The 24,797-nt window shown below is 47.7% G+C and overlaps 1 protein-coding gene across 1 annotated transcript; it reads left to right on the top strand.

Moving 5' to 3' along the window:
• The first annotated feature begins 4,263 nt into the window (after positions 1 to 4,263).
• On the top strand, positions 4,264 to 24,365 carry TUBB (tubulin beta class I). The gene is made up of 4 exons (XM_082210302.1): positions 4,264 to 4,499; positions 18,013 to 18,121; positions 19,515 to 19,625; positions 21,728 to 24,365. Exons 1-4 carry the CDS (start codon positions 4,443 to 4,445, stop codon positions 22,783 to 22,785), a joined length of 1,335 nt encoding a protein of 444 aa, XP_082066428.1. The 5' UTR covers positions 4,264 to 4,442; the 3' UTR covers positions 22,786 to 24,365.
• Positions 24,366 to 24,797: the final 432 nt, after the last annotated feature.

Genomic DNA, 24,797 nt, shown 5'->3' on the forward strand with positions numbered 1-24,797 from the left:
CAAAGGGAAACTAGGGCAGAGAGGAAGGGATGGATAAGGAGAAACAAGGGAGAAAATAATTGGGGAAGAAACTTGGAGTCTGGAGTTAGCCTGCCACACAGCAGGAAGAAGTGACTTTCTCAATGCAACACCACAAGAAGGGGGTATGAGAAGTTGCAGCCTGCAGGCCATATCTGGCCCTCTCAAAGCAGAGACATCACCTTGCCAACAAAGGTCTGTATAGTTAAATCTATGGTTTTCCCAGTAGTGATGTATGGAAGTGAGAGCTGGACCATAAAGAAGACTGATCGCCAAAGAATTGATGCTTTTGAATTATGCTGCTGGAGGAGACTCTTGAGAGTCCCATGGACTGCAAGAAGATCAAACCTCTCCATTCATATGGAAATCAGCCCTGAGTGCTCACTGGAAGGACAGATCCTGAAGCTGAGGCTCCAATACTTTGGCCACCTCATGAGGAGAGAAGACTCCCTGGAAAAGACCCTGATGTTGGGAAAGATGGAGGGCACAAGGAGAAGGGCATGACAGAGGACGAGATGGTTGGACAGTGTTCTCAAAGCTACCAGCATGAGTTTGACCAAACTGCGGGACGCAGGGGAAGACAGGAGTGCCTGGCGTGCTCTGGTCCAGGGGGTCACGAAGAGGCGGACACGACTAAACGACTAAACAACAACAAGCCCTCTCAAGCTGGCCCACTAGACTCTCCCCTTCCCCACAGGCCATGCCTCCCCTGTGTGGTCCTGCTCCACTAACCTTCCCCGCACTCAGTACAGAAGCCAGACAGGATGTGGAAGCACAGCTCCCGTGCCCCTTCTTTGCCAGCCAGAGCAAGATAAAAGTAAGACTTGGTGTCTGAATGGTGCAGTGAGACTCTAGCCAGGGTGGGCCCGAGACATTTTGACACCTGAGGCAGACCCCGAAATGGCGCTCCCTTCCCTGCCAGGGAACAAAGAGTGAAGGATGATCTACAACAAAAGCAAGACAGGGGAGAGATTGGCATCAGGAATCACTGCTGCCCCAGTGGATCCTGCCGCCTGAGGCAGTTGCCTCAGCTTGTCTTGTGGGTGGGCCGGCCCTGAATAAAGATTGGCATTGGGATCTGCTGCCCATGTGAATTTTGCCACCTGAGGCAGTTGCCTCACCTTGTCTCATGAATGGGCCAACCCTGCCTCTAGCACAGGGCAGATGGCGCTGGTCTTTTGAGCCCATTTCAGGCTAGCACTGAGGGAAGTGCTTTCAAAAATGAGCTCGAGATCCTTGAGAGCTAAAGGCTGAACAAGGAAGCTGATGTGGCCGTAGCGGCAGACGATAGAGATGAGCTTAGCAGAGACACTTTTCACTTGTGTTCATAAATGTTGTTCTGTGCAGCTGTACGGTAGCCACAGGGCCAAGACTCTGATATGTAGACCTGAGTGCCGCCCAAGGCTATTGAGACAGGTGGGTTTCCTAGATGGGGCCTGTGTGGCCAAGGCACCCCAGACACCCATATTTGCAGCATCTAAGTTGGGAGGAAGACCGGCTGCTCATCACGGCTTGCCAGAGAGCAGAGTTCGTGGAAGTGCTGAAGCCTACTAAAAGGTAAAGGGACCCCTGACCATTATAGACTCATAGAATCATAGAATCATAGAGTTGGAAGAGACCACAAGGGCCATCGAGTCCAACCCCCTACCAAGCAGGAAACACCATCAGAGCACTCCTGACATATGGTTGTCAAGCCTCTGCTTAAAGACCTCCAAAGTAGGAGACTCCACCACACTCCTTGGCAGCAAATTCCACTGTCAAACAGCTCTTACTGTCAGGACGTTCTTCCTAATGTTTAGGTGGAATCTTCTTTCTTGTAGTTTGGATCCATTGCTCCGTGTCCGCTTCTCTGGAGCAGCAGAAAACAACCTTTCTCCCTCCTCTATGTGACATCCTTTTATATATTTGAACATGGCTATCATATCACCCCTTAACCTCCTCTTCTCCAGGCTAAACATGCCCAGCTCCCTTAGCCGTTCCTCATAAGGCATCATTTCCAGGCCTTTGACCATTTTGGTTGCCCTCCTCTGGACACGTTCCAGTTTGTCAGTGTCCTTCTTGAATTGTGGTGCCCAGAACTGGACACAGTACTCCAGGTGAGGTCTGACCAGAGCAGAATACAGTTGCACTATTACTTCCCTTGATCTAGATGCTATACTCCTATTGATGCAGCCCAGAATTGCATTGGCTTTTTTAGCTGCCGCGTCACACTGTTGGCTCATGTCAAGTTTGTGGTCAACCAAGATTCCTAGATCCTTTTCACATTAGGTCCAGTCATGGCTGACTCTGGGGTTGCGGCGCTCATCTCGCTTTATTGGCCGAGGGAGCCGGCGTACAGCTTCCGGGTCATGTGGCCAGCATGACTAAGCCGCTTCTGGCAAACCAGAGCAGCGCACGGAAACGCCGTTTACCTTCTCGCCGGAGCGGTACCTATTGATCTACTTGCACTTTGACGTGCTTTCGAACTGCTAGGTTGGCAGGAGCAGGGACTGAGCAATGGGATCTCACCCCGTCGCGGGGATTCGAACTGCCGACCTTCTGATCCGCCAACCTTTTGATCGGCAAGTCCTAGGCTCTGTGGTTTAAGTCACAGCGCCACCCGTGTCCCGCTGAAGCCTACTAATGTGCTTCAAAAGCCAGGAAGGTTGGACAAGTGATGCAGCAGTCCTCAGCACTCTTACATGGAAAGTAAGTCCTACCAAAACCAATCTCATATAGACATCAGCCAGTGCTCAAATTATGGGTTCTTCCTTAAAAAAGCTCAACAACTTTCTGGGTGTCCTGGTTTTTACTTTCTGAAATATGGCAACCCTAGTAGAGGGAGGCTAGCCCCCTAAAGGTTTTATAGGGTCCCTGGGGGGTGGCAGGGAGGAGTCAGGGGCAGGGCTTGAAGATTTTATTAAGGGGTCCTCATAATTATTATTGTATTATTCCTCTTAATTAATGTTGTCAAAATAGGCTTCTTAGTGGTTTACAGGTATCATAAACAATGACACAACACTGAAATAGAAACACCCATAATTAAAATGTAGAATAAAAGAACCCTGTTAAAACAATTCAGCGAGTCAAACATAAAATTGAAACATTATTGGTATGCTACTTTCGCACAGCAAGCCACGCCTCACAAAAGGAAAAAAATGAATAAGATATAGCAACATTATCTTATTAATTCAATCAAAGCACACTGGTAACCTTTTAATGAAACATAGCACCAAATTTGCAATCCGCCCATCAAAATATTTAACATATGGCACAAAGACTGAACAATCTGCTAATAATAAACACCAAACCCTGCCAATAAATGTTATTGCTTTATAAAAATGCCAATTCTCAACATTTCGGTCATAGTTTGGTACACCTCTACATGCCCTTCAGAACGCGCTCCCAATGAACCACCAGTACTGGCATTTAGTTGCCTGCTTAAAACTCCTTTGTTCTCCCAGGCTTTCTCTGCAGGGTGATCCAATTATATTAAGCTGTTCTACAGACTTGCAATATTTTTCAAACTCGCTGCATGAATGTAATCTTATTTTATACATATATTGTGGATTTATCCTGTTCACTTTTCATGGTGAATACACACACACACATTCTGGTACATTATTATTTTTTAATTTTGCAAATAAATAGACCAGGACGAAGCTACCCAGGAATAGAGAAAACTTGATTCTCAAGCCTCTGACAGTGAGCAATTTATCACTCACAGTGGTGTCAGAGTGCGACCGAGGAATGGGGAGCTGAGTGGTCCTCCGGACAGCGCTAACCATTGGTCCTGCCGGCTGCGGCTGACGCAGCGCAACAACATCTGCAGGGCCACAGGTTTTCTGCATGCTTTTAAGTATACTGCATATGAATGCTTGCCCTTCATTCCTGGGGGAGGCTGCATGAAATTGGGTGGCCAATTTTGCACACCACCTATATAATCAGTGCCTGCGGTACTACATCACAGACATGCTCCGGAATTCTGGGCTGTGCGCATCAATAGACATACTATATGTGCACCACCCGCCATCATTCCAAGCCCCCTCGACAGCGGCCCCCTTACTCCCCATTTTGTCACAACAAAAGGAAAATCGCAACTCCCAACATCCCCCTGCGCCTCTATCAGCCGCCACACCCAGCTCGGCCTTCCCCCTCGTTCCACCACGTGTCTCTTGTCGCCGCCATCCAATCAGCTCGGCGCCCCTGGGCCGTCTCGGCCAATCGGAGCGCGGGCCGCCCGCTACTTTATAAAAGCTTTGTCTGGCTTTCGCCAGCCTCCCTAGCTAACCTCTTTGGAACGTTCAGCTTCCGCCGCCGCGTTCGGAGAAGAGAACCTTGAGCTCGACAACGTTCTGTGTTTTTAAAAAAAGAGCAAACAGCGGCGTTTTAAGCGTGCAAGCTAAAAGTGTGGGGAAGTGATTAAAAAATAAAATCCAAGCAAAATGAGGGAAATCGTCCACATTCAAGCTGGGCAATGTGGTAACCAGATCGGTGCTAAGGTGAGAATGCCATAAATATGTTTCTCGCGTGAATGCAACAGATACTATTTTAGGGAGGCAATTCGGTAAAAACGGGTTAAGACACTTGCCACGGTGGCATAATCTTTCGCTTTGCACGTCGGCGCGCTTAATTTTAAAATAGGGCCAGTAGCAGGAGTCTCTGACCTTTTTTTTTGTTTCTGTTTTCAGCGTGTGGTCGTTGCTTAATATAATCCGATTTTTCTAACGCCGTGCGGCGTTCTTTCGGTTGTCTAGAAAGTACATTGGCCGCCTGTGTAGGCGAAGCCATTGTCCGGGTGAAAAGGATTTGGGTGGGAGGGTATCTGTGTCCGCCTTGGGGCTTGCTTTCTAAAGCTAGCAGTGTTTACTGGTGTGTGGGTTAAAAAAAATAAAAATAAAGATCTTCCTCTAAAATAAGGAAGAGGGGGAGTGCCGTCCTCCCGTAATAAATGCCGCGATTTAAAATTAACGGGATTAGACTCTTCGGCGGATGAGTCAACCAGAAAAGCTGTACTATCTCCTCCGTCCCCATTCCCGCTCGCTCGGCGTGGTGGGGTTGAGCGAGCGCGCCAGTTGATCTATCGGTCTAACGTTGCGTGTAGATTTAAGCGCCAAATCGGCTGCGGTACGAAGGTGCGATTTGAATTTTTTGGGAGGGGAAAGAGGAGGCGGGGAGCAAAAGCCCGGGCTGCTCCATCGCCACCGTGTTTTCCTGTCCTCAAGCTGGGGTGGCAATTGGAAGAATAAAATGAAACAAATATGCATGCATTGATCATTTAACCTAAAGGGATAGCGGGTGGGGTGGGAAGATTTTTTTTCCCGGAGGTAAAAAATAGCGGCAGAGTAGGGGGCAACGGTCTGGAATGATCGGTAGGCGTGAGGAGACAAAAACGCGCATGACACAGCTGGAGAAAGCAAAAGGGCTTGACTCCCCCCCCCAAAAAAGACCCCCCCCGCGGAATTGATCGAGGCTCAGCTCTGCCCGCTCCTTAAAGTGCAAGGCGCAGGATACGGTTTCTCTTCCTTGCAACGGAATGGACCCGATTAGCGCGAACCATGCGGTTGTTCGCCACACCCCGGCTTCCTTCTGGCCTTTGGGCGGATTCTGTTTTTAAAAATATATATTTCGGGGTTGGTTTTTGTTTGCTTAACAAAAAGCCCCTCTGCTGCTCTATCAAGAAAATGGCTTAAAAAAAAAAAAAGACACTGTTAGTGATAGAAAAGCAGAGGGGCCGGAACTCGATCATGGGTGCATTTTGAAGAAGTTGCTATTCAGTAGCAAAGTAGGTTGGGGGCCACAAAGCCGGAATCCCCCCCGGTCAATTGCAACAGCTTCCTTGTAATTTGGGAGGGTGCTTTTCCCACCCCCAGATTCAAAGGGGTGGGGGGGGGCTGCAGAGTTTGTGCTGTAATGCCCCACTACGTTTCTGCCTCTCGCACCCTCGTGTTCGGGCCGAGGAAATGTGAAAACGTGGGAGCTGATCCTTCCCCTCCCCCACCCGGCGCAGTCAGAGAGAGTATCCTTTTGTTTGCAAAAAAAATGGGAGGAAGGAACCGCGAGGTCTCTGTTGTGATTTTGTTGCAACAGTGGCCCGTCGAATGTTGCGGAGAAAGACTTGGATTCTTGGTATCTTCTTTCATTGAAATAAAACGCCTCGTGAGTTGAAAAAAAGAAACTAATGGTGTGGGGTGTTTTTTTTTTTCGCCTTTCCCCTCCCCCCGCGCGCCCTTTCCCGTTTTCTGCTGAGCAAATGCCATTTCTGGCGCCGAATGGCACGCCCACCATCTTCCACCTTCTTTGTCTGCGAGGCAGGAGCACATGGCTGGAGGGGCTGGCGCATTTGCTCTGCTCTTCCCCCCACACTTTAAATTTCTGGGTGCTCTTTGATCCTTCCTTCCCCAGCCTCTTTCCCTCCCGAGTCGAGGCTCCCGGGCTGCTTCTCTCCCCTCTTATTATTGCAAATTGCTCTGGAATGATGACTTTGTCTCGTAGCCACGACACCACTTTCCTCCGTCCTTTGTGCCTGTAATGGCTGCTGCTGTCTGGTCGGTTTGGGTGGGTCTCTAGCAAAGGGAGGGAGGAGGGGTTGTAGCACTCTCTCGCACTACTTGCTGCAGAAACCAAGATTGAGCCTGTGTGTGTGACCTAAAAAACGGAGCAATCTTGTGGTTTCTCCCATCTGTCGGGAGCATCAAGATAAATCTTTCTCAATTTGCTGGTTTGAATAGTAAGAGCATCTTCCAAGCAAAAAAATAAAGGAGCCTGGTCAACTTCAGCTGGGCTTCAAGCCATACTAACAAAAAAAGAGAGCACTGTATAGTACTGCGTACTTTGTATGCCAGGCAAGACCTGCAAGGAGTGACAGCTCTTAAGGTGTGTCCCTTACAGCAGAGCTGGGAACAATGGAAGGGCATCCTGTGGCGGCTGCTTGCCCTTCCCCACAATGCAAATGAAATGAAATAAAGGGGAATTTTGGATTTTCACTTTTCACTTCTGTTCAAAGCACGATCCTACAGTCCTCGTGCTTTTTAAAGGGAAATATTAAATATTTTCCAATGCTATATTTCTGTCTGGTGTAAATCACAATCAAAATGGTGCAGAGCTATTGTGAGATAGGTACATCTTTAACTGAAGGAATAAGCTTTTTAAAAAAATAAAAATTGGGTAGCTGATACGCTTCCCTAGTACAATAGGGGTAAAAGAAAGAAAGGACATCTTGTCAAGAGTTTGGTAGTTGTAAAAGAACTATGCAAGCTTTGGTTTTTCACATGCTTCTCCACTTGAGGGAAAAAAATATATCTGCTGCAGTCCAAAGCTTGCATATTACTGTGTCAATCTACATTGCACCAAGGAACGATTTCCTTCCCACATTTTATCACCTTAAATGAGGGGTGCAGTCATAATCCTAAAGGCAGTATTTTTAGAGCTTTGCCTGCTTAATTATCTTCCATAAAACCATAGAATTGGAAGGGGCCAGATAAATGTGGGTGGATTTTACACTGGTCAGATGCTCCATATTGTGGGAGACTGGACGTGTGTGCATGGCTTTAAACAGGGACCATTAGGGGAGATCACAGAGACGTCTATACACATTGTGATGGGCAGAAAGCAGGCTTTGCCACCACTGCAAAATGAGTGACAGTTACTCATTAATAGGGGGTGAGGAAGAGCCACCAAACCCCCATGTATTAAAGGATGGTGTTAAGGGGAGGGGGGCAGGGGTTTAAACCTGACCTGCAAACCATGCTTGCTCTTATTAGAATGTGGTGGAATGTCAGTAAAGTTGTAGCTTGGGAAGGCTACAAACTGACTTGTCTGGTTAAAAAGAATGGTATATTTTAAACACACAAAGATTGAGGTTGAGGGCATAAGGTTGCAATTGCAGGCAAGAGTCATCCAGTTTGGTGCACTGCCCTGTAGATCTTTGTTTGGGGGGGGGGAGAGAGAAAAAGAATCTGATTAACCAGCCTTCTTCCTGTTGCACTGGGCTTAGAAAATACTATGGAAATCTTTCATACTAGGGGATTGTGGTCCCACTACCTGAATACTCAGCTGATGAGTAAAATGCTACCTCTTTTATGGTGATGCTTGAAGATGCACCTAAGCCAGGCAATTTCCCAGCTGCCCCACCCACCTCACCTCTGGATGACCTACATTGCGGCACATTCTTTCGTAGGCAGGAGGGCGTGTGTGTTTGCGCATCTCTGCTGGCACCTGATGAATTTAAAAAAAAAAGGAGAGAGAGCGTATTCTGTCTCCCACAGCCGGGTGCATTGTTGCCATATCTTTCTACAAGAAGAGGAGCATCGATTTTTGGAACGTCCCTCGCCCCATTTCCTTTGAGCAAAAACTTCCTACCAGAGCTACATATTCCGGAACCTCTTAGAGCTGCCAATTCTAGTAGGTGCTTAGGTTGGCTTTTTTTTTTTTTTAAGCAGTTTCTTGCCAGCTTGGATCTGCAGCGGGGTGAGGCCAGACCCAAGTGAGTCTGCCCCCGCCCCTGGTGTATTTAAAAAGTCATGGCTCTGCAGTGCCTTGGGTGTGTTTGGCCAGCAAATGGCACACACAGGGGTCCAGAGTTGCTTTGGCTATGCCTTGGCATAGACATCAAGACAAAAAACGAGGCCAGAGCCCTCAAGTGGGACAAATTGTAAGGAGACATAAGCTGTCAGATCTTTTGAACAGATCTTTTTTTGACATTCTCCATTTAAACAAGCAAACTTGGCCATACGGATAAATTCGAGAGATTATTGTACAACAAAAAGTAGCTTAGTTTCAAGTTTTTCAAGTGGGTTTTTAAAAAATGTTCTACAAGGGTGTTAAATGTTTCAATTTGGTGTGACTCGCAGCACCTTTAAAGCACACTGGCCCTCAAAGAATTCTGGGATCTGTAGTTAACTCCAGACAGAGTGACAATTCCATTCAACCCTGGAAAAAAACTACAGTTCCCAGAATTCTTTGAGGGGAAGAATTCGCTTTAAAGGTAAAGTGTAAATGCTGCCTTGGTAACTTCAATAGGGCATTTGAAGAAGCGAGCTGTAGGGTCACAGAGTTTGTTTTGTTGCCTCGTTTTTAACGTAACCAATGTTGGCCACTCAACTCTGGCTCTGAATTCAGCTGAGGGATTATTGTATACCAGTTAGATTTCTCTTCCATGCTACGTTTTAGATGTACGTCTAAAAATCAAAATGTGTGAAGCGATTGTGAGTCTCCAGTATCTTGGGGAGGGAATTCTCTAAAGCAAATAGCGGGTGTTTTCGAATCGAAGTACAACTTCCTGCAGCAGTGGTAGAAACGGCATTACTTTTCTGACTCTGGTCTTCATGATGGAATGAGTTAAGAAAAGATTAGCATGCATTTTAACCTTCCCACTGCCAGGCCTGGGGTTCCCCTCTCCTGGTTTGAGAACATTTTGGGTCACAACAAAATTCATTTTCTATGTACAGTCCCTCTCTTCCCTGACACACCCACTCCACTCAACGATAAGACAATATTAAGTTTGGAGTTGGGCAAGTATAGATGGTCTGTTGATTCATGGTTAACTTCTGTTCTTCACTCCTCTTTCCCTACAGGATATACCTGTCCCTGAATGGTGTTTTGGGGGGATTCGACTAGGCCGCAGCCTGTCATGTCTGCACTGTTCCACCTTGACCTCAGGGCAGCTTTTATTTGCTTTTGTGTCCTCCAGTTGTGCTGTTGGACTGCAGGTCACATCAGCCCCAGCCATCTGTGACTGAAGGCTGCGCCCATACTAGGGACTCTAAACACTTGAGAAGATGAGAGTCTGGTTGGGGAAGATGATAATTGGATTCTGAGGACCACAGAACACAATTCCCATGGGAACAAAGGAAGCTGCCTTCTACTGAATGGGAGCATTGCCTCATCTAGGCAGAAGCTCTCCAGGATTTAAGAGAGGGGATCTTTTCCTAGCCCACATTGGATATTCCATGGGATTGAACCAACTAAACCGTGCCCCATGATTCTTCAAACAAGCCAAGGCGGTGTAAGCCACATAAAACCCAATAATGGCTTTGGTAGTGCAAGCATTCCCTAACACACCATAAACTCCCTTCTACAATTTTTGTTCCGTTTCACCTATTAAAGCAAGAAGGAATGAGGAATGCAGGTCCCTTTTAGGATATATAAATCTGCTAAAGCTCTGAGCATGCCCAGAGTAGGGCTAATGCCTTTTTTGGGGAAGGAATGACACAGAGTCGTGGATGTTTTCACAGTGCATCATCTGAGGTGCTCTGGGAAGTAGGTTCCTGATAATGATTCGTATGCAGTACAAGAATATAGCCTGCCTGGCTCCTAAACGAACCCCGCAGTTTGCTCTTGTTCCTAACGGTGGAGCCTGAAATATTTAAAATATCCTTTTTGACGTAGATCCCTGTGAGATGCCTGCGAGCATTACACAGGGGCCTTTTCACTTGATCACATGATGGGACTCTATGATAACTTTAATCGCCCAATAGCAGTAGCTGATACACATAGCAGGTGCTTACATAACCGTAGGTCTTAATCTACCTTCTAGAACAAAAATGTAGTTAATGTTAAATATTAACCTATATGGGAGTGATCTCAAAACATGGGCATATAATGCTGCTGTTAAAAGATTAGAACAACCACGTTTATGAGATAGTGCTGCATGACCACATAGCACTTTACATAAATTATCTCAGCGTCCCGTAATTGTCTTCAAAGCTAGGCAGATTGGTACTCTAATCCTCCCCCCTTTTTTTTGAGGAGGGAGCTAGAGAGAGGCTGAAAAAATTGCCTTTACACATCTGCAGTTGCCATGATTCTACTTTGCATTAATCTGGAATAGCTACAGTCCCTTGTTCCACACGAGTTGGGGGGGGATTCCTTTTATAAGCCTGGGAAATGTAGCAAAATTTACTTCAGCCACTTTGACTGTGAATGACCGGATGACTTAAGTGGTAAGTAAGTCTCCTTAAAGTAATTGTGAGACCCTGATATGGCATTGGGAAATGGCCATGCCAGTTCCTTGCTCTAGAACAGGTTTCCTCAACCTCGGCCCTCCAGATGGTTTCGGCCTACAACTCCCATGATCCCTAGCTAGCAGGATCAGTGGTCAGGGATGATGGGAATTGTAGTCTCAAAAACATCTGAAGGCCCGATGTTGAGGAAGCCTGCTCTAGAATCATAACACTTCAAGGAGTCAGAAGGGATTATCCCAACCTCATACTTGGTGCAGGATCTTTCACCGACAGCACTCCCGGTTCCTATTCCTCCAGCAAAGGAGAGCCCACCATCTCTCCTAAGGCGGTCTGCTCTACTGTCTCAGCACCTTACCTTAAGGAAGTTTCTCCTAGAGTTTACCTGAAATCTTTCATTGTAGCCTCCACCCATGGTTCTTGCCATCTGTTGCAACAGAAAACGAAGTGTGTGTTCTTCATGGGAGCCTTTCGGATAATTGAGGATGTCTGGGAAGGATGTCTTTAACTGAACAAGCATGGGAGGATTTAGCTTGGCCCGTGGGCTCCTTCCCATGCAGTCAAGTTGGGCAATTCTCTCTTAACTCCCTTCTTCCCAGTGTGAGCAGCGAGAGAGGCTCCTCCAGAAGGTTCCTCTCATAATCTGCTTCACAGGGAAACCAGATTGCATCTGTGGTGCATAAGGAGAGAGAACTTTTGACACGGGAGAAAGTAGTAGAACCTGTGGACATGCAATGAAGCTGAATGGTGAAGGATTCAGGACAGAGCAGGTGCTTCACATAGCACATCATTAAACTAAGAAAACCAATTGGATGGCAAATTTGTGGAGGTTAAAGGCTATCAGTGGCTATTGACCACTCCCTCTGTAGTTGTACGCTCCGATCCAACAGGCTCTTAGTTGGCCAAAGAAGGCTTGTGCTGAGCTCCTGGCTGCCTTCCTTCCCTTGAGTAGAAGCAGGCATTAATCTTGTAAATGTCCCCCAGAATTTAAAAGTCCTTCATGCTCTGTGGGAGGAACCCAGAATATGTCTCCCTTCATCAACGTTGGGTGACTAGATTTCTCACAGGGTGAAAGTCCCTTGAACTTTGGTGGCGCTGTTGTTCATTTTTCCAGGGCAGAGTTAAGGTCTGCTGTGTCCGCCTTCTCAGTTATCCTTTCCTTCCGAGCAGCTGTCTTGGTAAGAGAGTCCCTTGGGGGGCATGGGGGTGTGTGTGTGTGTAAGGGTGGTTTGGCCAGTCCGTGTCCCTCCAGTCAACCATTACCCTGGCGCTGAAAAATGTGTGGAATGTTTTGTCCAACCACCCACAGCTGTGGCCTAAAGGGAGGTGATGGGGAGAGACGGGTGTCCTCAGAAATGGAAAATGGAGTTCTGTTTTCCCCAGACCATGAGATGGATTCCTGTGGCAGCTTAAGGGGCCTCCCTCCCCATTCATCACAGGGGATGGACAGATGGGGCTGTATAGTAACCCTTTCCCTGCTGGATTTGATTTCTATAGAACTGAAGGGCCTCCCTGAGGGATGTGGGCTGTGTGTGACACACACACACACACACACACACACACAGGAATTTGCACATAATTTTCATATTTTTTGTCTCCCGGCTCCTCAATGAACTCTGCTCTCTTCTCCAACATAGCAAGCTTAGGCAAGGGGGGCAACTCCTCCTGTTTGATGGATAAAGTGAGGATATAAATAATTTTTTATTATAAATAATTAGGGGTGCAGGCAAGATGGGTCACGACACCATCACCTGTCATGACCACAGACTAACAACTCAGTGGTTCTGTAGGGCTCCAACTCCAGGATCAAGCTTCTGTTCCCAGATTAGAGGAAACCTTGTTCATGATAGACAGCTGAGTCTATCCAATTCCTTCCTGCATCGCCCTATAGCTTCTGCTCTTATCTGGACCACGGGGAAGGCACCAGGCAGTGCGGGATATTAATTTATCACCGCCAAATTTCCTCCTGTCCCTGTCAGGTTCCAAACCTTATCGCAGGATAAAAGTAACCCCAAGTGCATATATATCTGTTGCATTTATGTACTACCCAGACAACCTGGTTCTGTGGGCGTTTTACATTAAAAAAACACAGTGAGTTGAAATACAGGCAAATAGTACTGTGTAGTTTTCATGAGCAGCAGTGGGGGCTCCGCTTTTGTATCTCGGCTGCCTAGTCTTGAATGTCTGAGTAGCTGACGGAAACCTGTGTTGCTGCTTGCACTAAGGAGAGGTTCAGAGCCTTTGGCTTGTTGTAATGCTTGGCCTTTGCTCCCTATCTTAATTCACAAGATACCATTGTTTTTCTCTCTCCTGGTCTTAACCTGCGTCCCGCCCCCACCAGTGGAAACAGTCTTTTATTTCATTCATGCTGGCCTTTGGGCATGTCTGTTTTCCTTCCCTGCGTCTAATTGGGCTCCCTGAACTAAATCTTCTCTCCTGTTTGGGACTTCCAGCTTCCAGGAGGAGCTCTAATCCCCCCCCCACTGGGGAATTGATCCACAAAGGCCTGATACAAGCAGCTTAACCTCAGTCCTTTGCCATCTGTCCAGTCCATGCAGTTGAAAGCTTATTGGCATGTGTGAGAGACCTTGCTCATGTTCGAAGCAGCTGGCCTGAAGACCCTGGGGTGGGGGGAAGGGGGCGGAAGAGGCATCTGAAAGGGGAGGGGGTGTTGTCTGTCCCGGCTAGGTTAATGGGGATGGAGGTGTCTGGTGTGTAGTCATGTTGGCAGGTGCAACACCCATAAGTGTGTGTCTCGGACACATGCACCTTGTTAGAACCTCAGCCGCAGCAGGTGGCTTGCACTCTTGACGGGGTTATATTTAATGTCTGCGTGCCAAGGATCTTAAGATTTAAATCGGGAGCTAGGCTGGTGGCTCAAGAGGCCCGCAAAGTTTTTCCTGATTGCCAGCTAGGCTGTGGGGATGGGTGAGGAGGCAGGTGTGCAGAAATTGTGTTTTGGAGCAGCGTGTTACAAAAACTTGCCATGGTCTGTGGCAACACAAAATCAGGGGGATAAGGAAAACTTGTCTCTTGTTCTTCTCCTGTAGAACACTTCCCCATCCCAATCAAGGCTTTCGGCCATTTTGGAAATTTCCAATAATAATAAATAAGTAAATAAAAAGGATATTTATACCTACATACCCCACCCATCTGGCTGGGTCTCCCCAGTCACTCTGGGGAATTTAAAAGCACAATAAAAGGTCAGACATTAAAAACTTCCCTAAACAGGGCTGCCTTCAGATGTCTTCTAAAAGTCCGATACAGTGGTACCTCGGGTTAAGAACTTAATTCGTTCTGGAGGTCTGTTCCTAACCTGAAACTGTTCTTAACCTGAGGCACCACTTCAGCTAATGGGGCCTGCTGCGCCGCCACTGCATTATTTCTGTTCTCATCCTGAAGCAAAGTTCTTAACCCGGGGTAATATTTCTGGGTTAGCGGAGTCTGTAACCTGAAGCGTATGTAACCCGAGGTACCACTGTACTTGTTTATTTCCTTGACGACTGATGGATGGGCATTCCACAGGGTGGGCGCCACTACCAAGAAGGCCCTCTGCCTAGTTTCCTGTAACCTCACTCCCCTTTTCTGATATTAATACAATACTGATCCATTTCCCTCCTGCTGCTCTTTATTGAGTCTCTCTTACCCAAATGCATTGTCTGTTAGATATATAATTCTCTTAATTTTATTACTGCAATTGCTTGCTACAAATTCTGAGGAGCGGGAGAGAGACTATCCAAAGTGTTTCAAGTTTATTTTCTTCAAATGCAGTCAATCAAAACTCTTTCAAGACCAGGAAGTCGGGTGGAGGGGAGCGAGACAGGGGTTTTCTAGCTATGCTTTGAGGAAAAGTTTTGTGTGTGGTTTTTCCCCCAAAGTACAGAGTAATGGTTGGATCAAGCTTCCCTAAAAAGATGAGTTGTCCACCCACACCAAGCTTTCTCTGCAATTTGAAACCGCAGGGGTATGTTGGGTATGTCGGTGGCTTTCGAAATGCCTGTAAATCACATGGAAATTGCTAGGCAAGATGTCACGTGAGGTAATTTACCTTAATAATATTTTTTAACAATCACCCTGCCCAACACTAGCATAACCTGCACTGCGTGGCAGGCCACAAATGTGGTTCTAGGGCTGGCTGCTGAGAAGAGACATTTTGGAGGGACGGGGAATGAAGAAGATTAGTCCAGCGTCATGTTTATCCACTTAAAATACTTCAATACTGTTTTTGGGGTGGGGTGGAGGCTCTGAAGTTGATGTGCAGTTACAATACAGTATGACAACAAAATTGATAAATACAGTGGTGCCTCGCAAGACGAAATTAATTCGTTCCGCAAGTTTCTTCTTGCGAGTTTTTCGTCTTGCGATGCACGGTTTCCCATAGGAATGCATTGAAAATCAATTAATGCGTTCCTAGGGAAACCGACTTCAGACCAGGTCCGGGGGCAGTCTGTCCCCCGACCTCTTCTGAAGGCGGGGGGGGGGGGGGAAACAAGGGCTTTTCTTCCCACCCCCAGCATTTTAAAAAACCCCGGGACAGCGGAGGGCTTCTCCGCTGTCCGGGGCGATCTTAAAATGCTGGCGGGCGGCATTTTAAAATCGCCCCGGGACAGCGGAGGACTTCTCCGCTGTCCGGGGCGATTTAAAAGCCCCTGGGAAGGCAGGCAGGGGGGACAAAGACTTTTGCCCCCCGCCAGCCTTCAGAAGAGGTCCTGGACCTCTTCTGAAGGCTGGCGGGGGCGAAAGTCTTTGCTCCCCCCGCCTGCCTTCAAAAGCTGTCCGGCCAAGGCTTCGCGGACCTCTGCCGGCATGCCGAAGCCTGCGGGCGCTGCCGCTGCTGGCAGAGACTTGCGCGCTGACATTAGCGCGCCCAGGCTTCGTGGAGCGCTCCGCCGGCAGCGCTGCCGCTGCTGGCAGAGACTTGCACGCATGCCGAAGCCTGCGCGCGCTGACATTAGCACGCCCAGGCTTCGCGGAGCGCTCCGCCAGCAGCGGCAGCGCTGCCGCTGCTGGCGGAGACTTGCCGGCATGCCTCTCCTGCCTTCAAAAGCCGTCCGGGATAGCGGGAAGCGCTTCCCTGCTATCCCGGACTGCTTTTAAAATGCTGGCGCTGGAGAGCAAAGCCATTCGGCCCCGCCAGCCTTCCTGGACCTCTTCTGAAGGGGGGGGGGAAAGGCTTTGCTCCCCACCGCTAGCATTTAAAAGAGGTCCCCGGAGATTTCCCTATGGGCTTTCGTCTTGCGAAGCAAGCCCATAGGGAAATTTGTTTTGCGAAGCGCCTCCAAAACGGAAAACCCTTTTGTCTAGCGGGTTTTCCGTCTTGCGAGGCGTTCGTCTTGCGGGGTACCACTGTAAAGTGAAAATAAGCAACAAACATTCAGCCAAAAATACAAGAAAAACCATCAGTTGGACCACAGTTCAAGAAAAAGCAGCCATAAAGGCTCTCCTGAAGTATTGGGGCCTGTCAGATCACAGCTGGTAGTGTTGGGGAGATGTAGGGCCACTGCAGAAAAGGCCTTGTTAAATATGACCTTTGATCAGAATTGCCTCTGTTACTGAGGGTGGGCGATGGCTCAAGTGCAGGGCAAGATGGAGCTAGCCTCCACTGTTGGAAACCGCTTGTTCTGGAGACAACAATGCAATTTAATGGGCTGGACCAGTACTGTGAAGACACACTGCCCTCTTCAGCGTGAAACTATCAGCCTGATGGATTTCACAAGGCAAGAGTTTGTAATTGTGGTTTGGAACGTTATTCGATCCCTGGGTCCTTATGTGGTGTTGGACTACAATTCCCATCACGCCTTAACCACTGACTTAAGTGGGGCTGATGGGAGTTGTAGTCCAATGACATCTGGGCCCCCCACTGTTGAAGGAAGTTTGCTTTAAAACAAAATGGCGTCCCTCTGATTCCTAGCAATGGAGCAAGGCCTTCTGGGAGTGAGAACACAACTTAGGAGTGAACCGTAACGGAATAAAATAGAGAGGAGGATATATTGGGAGTGCTGCTTTCAGGGTATGTGTGTGAGACAGAGGCTCTGATTATGAAGTTTGAGCCCCCTTAGTTTCTCTTGAGAAGGGTGTTTACTTTTTCTAGATCGGGGGAAGCCAATGGAGACTACTGAGCTGCAGCTAAAAGCCATTCCCCATCCATGGCTCGCCTTCCAGGAGAACAAGGCAGTGCTTGTGTTGGCTGCTGCAGCTGCTGAGTCAGCCCATCTGCCTCCGAGGGAGATATGAACAGTCTCTCCTTTAAGATGACTGGATGGGGGAGAGGAGCGGAGATGTTCCTTTTAAGGTAGTGTGGAAGGAGTCTAGCATTTTCTCTCTCTCTCTCGCTCTCCCACTCGTATTTATGCTTTCCCCAAATCTGTATCCCAGGTCTTGATTTCAGCTGACATAGGGCCACGGAACTAGATTTCAGTATTCAGGTTCAACCTAGAACAGCCAAAAGTGGTCATGAGTAAGCTCTTGAGCATGTGCAAAGTCCACTTCTCTTGCCACTGAGCAGCCGCTGTGCAGTAGAGCACTGCTGCTAGATGAAGAGTGCTGCGTTCCTGTCAATTAGGACTAGCAACCAGGGAAGGCCAGTCACGCTGCACACGGTAGTCTTCCATGATATTGGTGCAGGAACTAAAAAGGCCCTGCCTCTTGTGATTGTCATTGTCCTCAACTGTGTCTCCAATCTTAAGTGGAAGGTCCTCTCCTTCTGATCTTGGCGAGTGGGCTGGGTAGCATGGGAGGAGATCCCACTGGTATCCTGGGCCTAAGCCATTTAGATAAATCACCTCTTTGAATTGTGTTGGGGAGCGAAATGGCGACCAGTGACAAAATGGCAGGATGGTCCTGCTAAACATTCTAGCTGGTGCATTCTGGATTCTTTCTGCTTCTGAAGGGTAGAGCACATTGCATTAACCCAGTCTTGATGTGGCTTCAGGCATGTGTTGCCTTAGCCAGAACTGATTTCCTGATGTGTTGTGGTCACATCGTGCTGCTTCCATGATTGGGCTGCGTCCACGGCCCTTAATTTGAATCTTCCTTTTCTTCTTATTCCCTGCAGTTTTGGGAGGTGATTAGTGATGAACATGGGATCGACCCCACTGGAACCTACCATGGCGATAGTGACCTACAGCTTGACCGCATCAGTGTTTACTACAATGAAGCCACAGGTGAGTATTCATCTCTTTCCCCACCCCCAAGGTGTTCTGGAACATTTTGATTCGCAAAGTTACATTTGAAAATAGCGTGCATCACTCAATATCTTAATAACCTGCCTTTTTTCTGGCTCCCTTGCCATTTCTTCTCATTATTGTGCCTTTTGTCCTAGGTATAAGTAGGAAAAGGGAATACAGTGGTACCTCGGGTTACATACGCTTCAGGTTACATATGCTACACACTTCACTAACTCAGAAATAGTGCTTCAGGTTAAGAACTTTGCTTCAGGATAAGAACAGAAATCAGGCTCCGGCGGCGTGGCAGCAATAGGAGGCCCCATTAGCTAAAGTGGTGCTTCAGGTTAAGAACAGTTTCAGGTTAAGAACAGACCTCTGGAACAAATTAAGTACTTAACCTGAGGTACCACTGTATGAAAAGTTTCCCAAGTGTGAAGGCGTGTATACTGGATCTGTGCATTTCAGGGCCATACTGCCAGAGCTTGCTTCATGCCACCTTTTCAGTCTTTAGAGAATTCCATCTTTCATTGTGTTAGCTTTAAAAAAATAATATATTGGTACCTCGAGTTACAAACGCCTCAGGTTACAAACTCTGCTAACCTGGAAGAGTTACCTCTAGTTGAGAACTTTGCCCCAGGGTGAGAACGAAAATTGTGTGCCGGCAGCGCAGCGGCAGCAAGAGGCCCCATTAGAGAAAGCATCCCTCTAGTTAAGAACAGTCTCTGGAACGAATTAAGTTTGTAACTAGAGGTACCACAGTAATTTAAATGCAAGCTCCTAGCTCTTAGCTGCTAAGGGCGGGGAAGGCAAGCCTCAAAATGGAACTTGGAAAGGTGTTGCTGGACCAGAACAACACAAGCAGCAGAATTTTAGGGACCACGAGGGAGGCTTCCACCAGAATGAGAGGGGAAATGACTCAAAATCTCCCTATGCTTTCCAGTGCCATTTTGCTGCTTGCCTATCTCGTATTTGGTGCTGCACTCTTCATCTACTCCCTTCCCTTTGCTATGTAGGGATAAGCTTCAAATTGTTTTTCATCCCTTGATGCTTTGCCTACCAGGGATCTATACGGGAGGCTATCCCCACGTGCAGGCAGTAAAATAATAGATGAAGCATCCTTGAGCTCCAATGAGCCTTCAAGCTGTGTCATCAGTCCCAGCACACATTTGTTCACTGTCCAAAGTGTCTCTTGCAAATAGCTTGTATTCTAATGTACTTTCCTTCTCAAAGCTCCTTGGTGACTTTCTATTCTATTCTACTGATAAACCTGAATGTCATTCAAAAGCTTGCATTTAACTTGAATGGATAGGAAGCTAGCAACATGGTTTCTGTTATGGAAGGGGAACCGCAGTCCTCATTCTCAGGTATCCTTTGCCCTTCTTTCTCCCAGGTGGCAAATACGTCCCTCGTGCCATCTTGGTTGACCTGGAACCAGGAACTATGGACTCCGTGAGGTCTGGACCTTTCGGTCAGATCTTCAGACCAGACAACTTCGTGTTTGGTAAGATGCAATCCCAATCTTTGCTGTTTCTGTCTGTAGTTGGGAGGGAAGGGGGTAGAAAGGTTGTTTTCTGCTGCTCCAGAGAAGCGGACACGGAGCAATGGATCCAAACTACAAGAAAGAAGATTCCACCTAAGCATTAGGAAGAACTTCCTGACAGTAAGAGCTGTTTGACAGTGGAATTTGTTGCCAAGGAGTGTGGTGGAGTCTCCTACTTTGGAGGTCTTTAAGCAGAGGCTTGACAACCATATGTCAGGAGTGCTCTGATGGTGTTTCCTGCTTGGCAGGGGGTTGGACTCGATGGCCCTTGTGGTCTCTTCCAACTCTATGATTCTATGATTCTAGGACTGCAAACAAATGCCTCCTGTAAACTAGTTGGGCTGGCCTTTATTCATGGAAAGGAGAAGATAATAGGTTGCTCCTATGGAGAAGGTGTGGGGTGTGCACTTTTGGTCAGTTTCGGGGAGAGTGGAAACGCCACAATTCCTCTTCTGCTTCTGTTACTCCCCCCCCCCAAGTTGTGCATAAGAGACACCAGGCTTTGAGAGTAACAGGGAGTGATGCCCAGGAGCCATTTCTTACCACATGTTCTCTTCCCCCTGTAATCAGCCTGGCAAAGGAAGTGCTGCTGTATACACAAATTTTGTAGGCAATTGGCCATCTGTGAGCTGCCCAAACCAGCATTTTAAATGACGTGAAGCCTTGCCTCTAAAAGACTTCCCAGTGGCTTGAGCAGCGCATCTATGGCAGGGCTGGGGAAGCTTGCGATCCTCCAAAAGTTGTTGAACTCCCAACTCTCCATCAGCCTCGATAAGCACAGGCAGCGGTCGGAGCGGGGGTAGAAAGGTTGTTTTCTGCTGCTCCAGAGAAGCGGACACGGAGCAATGGATCCAAACTACAAGAAAGAAGATTCCACCTAAACATTAGGAAGAACTTCCTGACAGTAAGAGCTGTTTGACAGTGGAATTTGCTGCCAAGGAGTGTGGTGGAGTCTCCTCCTTTGGAGGTCTTTAAGCAGAGGCTTGACAACCATATGTCAAGCACAGGCAGCGGTCGGAGATGGTGGGATTTGCATTCCAGCAAAATCTGGAGGGCACCAATCCCCCCCCCCCCGCTGTAGAAGAGTAAGGCCCCCAAGGTAGCACATAAATTATTATTATTATTATTACATTGTTCCTTGTGGATATAGCCCCTTTGAGCTGCATCTCCAATCACTTCCTAGCATTGGGTGGATTGGTTTGTCCTTCCAACTTTTGCAAAGTCCCAACAGTCCATAATTACCGTCTTTCTCCCGTTTCGGGCCATATTCATGTAGCGAACTTCTTGGCCTTATCCAAGCAGAAGATGCAAATGAGCTGCACTGGGATGGTTTTCTTAAAACAGGTTGCGCAAGAGAGTTGTTCCTTACTACTGGGGGTCTAAAGGATCTCCAGTTGTGCCTTGGAAGTCGGACAGAATCCGTTCCGGAAGTCCGTTCGATTTCCAAAACATTTGGAAACCAAAGCGTGGCTAGCTGACCTAACCGGAAGAGTCCGCAACCAGAAGGAGGAGTAATATCAGGAAGAGTGGAATAAATTTAATGATTATCTAGTAAAATTTGTTAAGTTAAATTACCTAATAGCTTGCAGATACTTAATTGGCTTAGGATTTTATTTATGTGAAGCAACAAATTAATATGTTTAGTTCCATAAGGTGAAGATTTAAGGATGTTAATGTTTAAGTTAAATTTCATAAGAATTGGGTTTTGGAAAACCGTTAAAAGGACATGCAATGAAATTCGACCAAGGGGAAGCGAGGGAGTCACTTAACAAAGTTAATAAGTGTAATTTTCAATAAGGCAATGGTTTTTGTTTGTTTGTCTTGTGTGTGTGTGTGTGTGTGTTTATAATGTGAAAACCAATACATTTTTTTTTGGGGGGGGGAAATAAAACATTCGAGAACTAAGCTGTTCGAAAACCAAGGTATGAGTGTATCTAGTTTTAAGTTCAGGGAGACACACTGAATGTGAATGATGTGGGCTGGGAAGCCATGGGTGGTGTGGGGTGTGAGAATGAGCCAGCTTGGCTTCATGGTTCCCCCCCCCCTTCTCCTGCCTCCTACAGGCCAGAGCGGAGCTGGGAACAACTGGGCGAAAGGCCACTACACAGAAGGTGCCGAGCTGGTGGATTCCGTCTTGGACGTGGTCCGGAAGGAAGCGGAAAGCTGCGACTGCCTCCAGGGTTTCCAGCTGACCCACTCCTTGGGCGGCGGCACCGGTTCCGGGATGGGCACGCTCCTGATCAGCAAGATCCGCGAGGAGTACCCCGACCGCATAATGAACACCTTCAGTGTGGTGCCCTCTCCCAAGGTGTCCGACACCGTGGTGGAGCCGTATAACGCCACCCTCTCCGTGCACCAGCTGGTGGAGAACACAGACGAGACCTACTGCATTGACAACGAGGCTCTGTACGACATCTGCTTCCGCACGCTCAAGCTCACCACGCCCACCTACGGAGACCTCAACCACCTGGTCTCGGCCACCATGAGCGGCGTCACCACCTGCCTCCGCTTCCCCGGCCAGCTCAACGCCGACCTCCGCAAGCTGGCAGTCAACATGGTGCCCTTCCCTCGCCTTCACTTCTTCATGCCCGGTTTTGCCCCCCTGACCAGCCGCGGCAGCCAGCAGTACCGCGCCCTGACAGTGCCCGAGCTGACGCAGCAGGTTTTCGACGCCAAGAACATGATGGCGGCCTGTGACCCGCGCCACGGCCGCTACCTAACTGTCGCGGCCGTCTTCCGAGGCCGCATGTCCATGAAGGAGGTGGACGAGCAGATGCTCAACGTCCAGAACAAGAACAGCAGCTACTTCGTGGAGTGGATCCCCAACAACGTCAAGACGGCCGTCTGCGACATCCCTCCCCGGGGCCTCAAGATGGCCGTCACCTTCATCGGCAACAGCACCGCCATTCAGGAGCTCTTCAAGCGCATCTCCGAGCAGTTCACGGCCATGTTCCGGCGCAAGGCCTTCCTCCACTGGTACACGGGCGAGGGCATGGATGAGATGGAGTTCACAGAGGCCGAGAGCAACATGAACGACCTGGTGTCCGAGTACCAGCAGTACCAAGACGCCACGGCGGAGGAAGAGGAGGATTTCGGCGAAGAGGCCGAGGAGGAAGCTTGAGGCACGAGTCTGCTGGCAGTTCGGAAAACAAAACAGAAAAGTCGATAAATCCGCACAAAAATAAAAATTGAAAACAAAAACCCTGCATCTCCACGTTCTGTTTCTTTTTTCCTTCCTCTCAAGCCTGTCAACCCCTTCCTGCGTCTCTTAATGGGCCAATCTCTCCATTTTAACCCTTCTGTATTTCTTCTCAGTGGTGGGAACAGCCTGTGGCTGATTTAACCATGAAATGGCTGCTCAGAGAGTCCCTTGAGAGCAGCTGAAAAAGACAGAAGAGGTTCTGTCTATCCATGATTATATTTGGTCACTAGTGATGTTTGGTTTCCAGGGTAAGCAGATGCTTCCCTTTCCCTGATCTACCATAGTTAATCAAGTGAGCTGTTAAGAAGCACAAGGCCTTATAATTGCAAAAGGGTGTGAGGATGTTGGATCAGTTCTGGCACAGGGACCCATTCCAGATAAAAGCAGAAAGGTAGCTGACTTTAAAATGGAAACATGTTCCTGAAAGGCAAGGCTCTCTCTTTCTGTCCAATCTGGCTTTAGTAGAAAATCATAATTTGACTTCTGCTAATCTGAGCCACAGGCCAGTGGTTTCAAAGTGCATTTGCTAATAGGAAGTTGGGGTTTAGTTTTGGGCTAGCCTGCAGAATGGGTGTTTGAAGTCTGGTGGATTCCTACCCCAGTAGGGGTCTCTAAAGATTGCTTGGTCTGTATGTTTGTTTCTGAAAAATCTGCCACTGGATCATCTTGCCCCGGAACACATTAAAGCAACCAACATTAATGTAGAAGGCATTTGTTGACCAGGAGAACAAAATGCAAGTTCTCTTTGCAGGAACCACCGGGTTATGTGTCTACCTACATGGTATGCCTGCAATATAAAAACACTTGGCATGCCAGGCACCTGCCTCTTCATTTAATGCTCACTGTCTGAAAGGTAGCTACAAATCCGAAGTACCCATGGCTTAGTTTGCTTTTGCTCACAGTTGTAAAGGTTGGAGGTAAGGCCAAAGGTCAATGAGGAGTGATGGAGGTTAGCACTTAAAATGGCAGCAAAGACCCTGCACACAGAGCAGATGGGAGAAAGGTTTGTCTGAAAAGGGACTGGGAGATTCCATGTTTGAATATTTTGGGTGGTTGGGGAAAGAGGAACCGCATTAGGAAAGAGGAACTGAATTAGGTTTTGTTTTCAGTGAGCTCTTTATCCATGAGAATACTCAAATGTCTGGGGTTTTTTTTAAGCCTCTTTTTTGCTGTTGATGTAGATCAGTCTTCTATTGTAGTATCCAACCTGTAGGAAGTAGCTAAGGGAGCCATATTGTTCCAAGGGATTGCTGAGCCAGTGGAAAGGGACATCTAGTTCTGAATCTGCCTAAACAGGGTTATACATCTGAAAGGTCACACTGCCACCACAAAGCCTGGCTTTTTCAATCTCCTGCTTGTTGCCTCGGCATCTTTTTCCCTTTCGCTTCTCACTCATTTCTTCCCTGCCTCATCTTACTTTTTTAAAGGAAAAAAAAATCCCTGCTTTTTCATATTGAAAAGTTGTCTTGTAAACAAATAAAAGGGTTTCTTATGTTTTCCTTTTTGTGTTGAGTGTCCTCACTGTCCCTCTGCAGACCCACATCCTTGCACACTTAAATGACAGGGGGGAAAAGCATCTCCATAACATTAAAAACAACTATTTTTGCTAGTTTATCATGAAATGAGGCTGAGAGAAAACCCATTCATTTATCCCATAAAGCAGGAGTGGAAGCTGCAACTGTAGATGATCATATGTGTTAATTCCTATTCCCCCCCCCCACCATGGGCCATACTTGCAGGGGGTGATGGGAGTTTAGAGTGCAACACTGGGTTGCCCCACACAGGTTTGCCATATCTCAATATAAAGGAAGCGTAACATTGCAGGTGCATTTTGCAAAGTACCGTATTTTTTTGCTCTATAAGACTCACTTCCCCCTCCTAAAAAGTAAGGGGAAATGTGTGTGCATCTTATGGAGCGAATGCCGGCTGCG

The sequence above is a fragment of the Podarcis vaucheri genome (assembly GCF_965113315.1).
Source record: "Podarcis vaucheri genome assembly, chromosome: 2".
Classification (NCBI taxonomy): Eukaryota; Metazoa; Chordata; class Lepidosauria; order Squamata; family Lacertidae; genus Podarcis; species Podarcis vaucheri.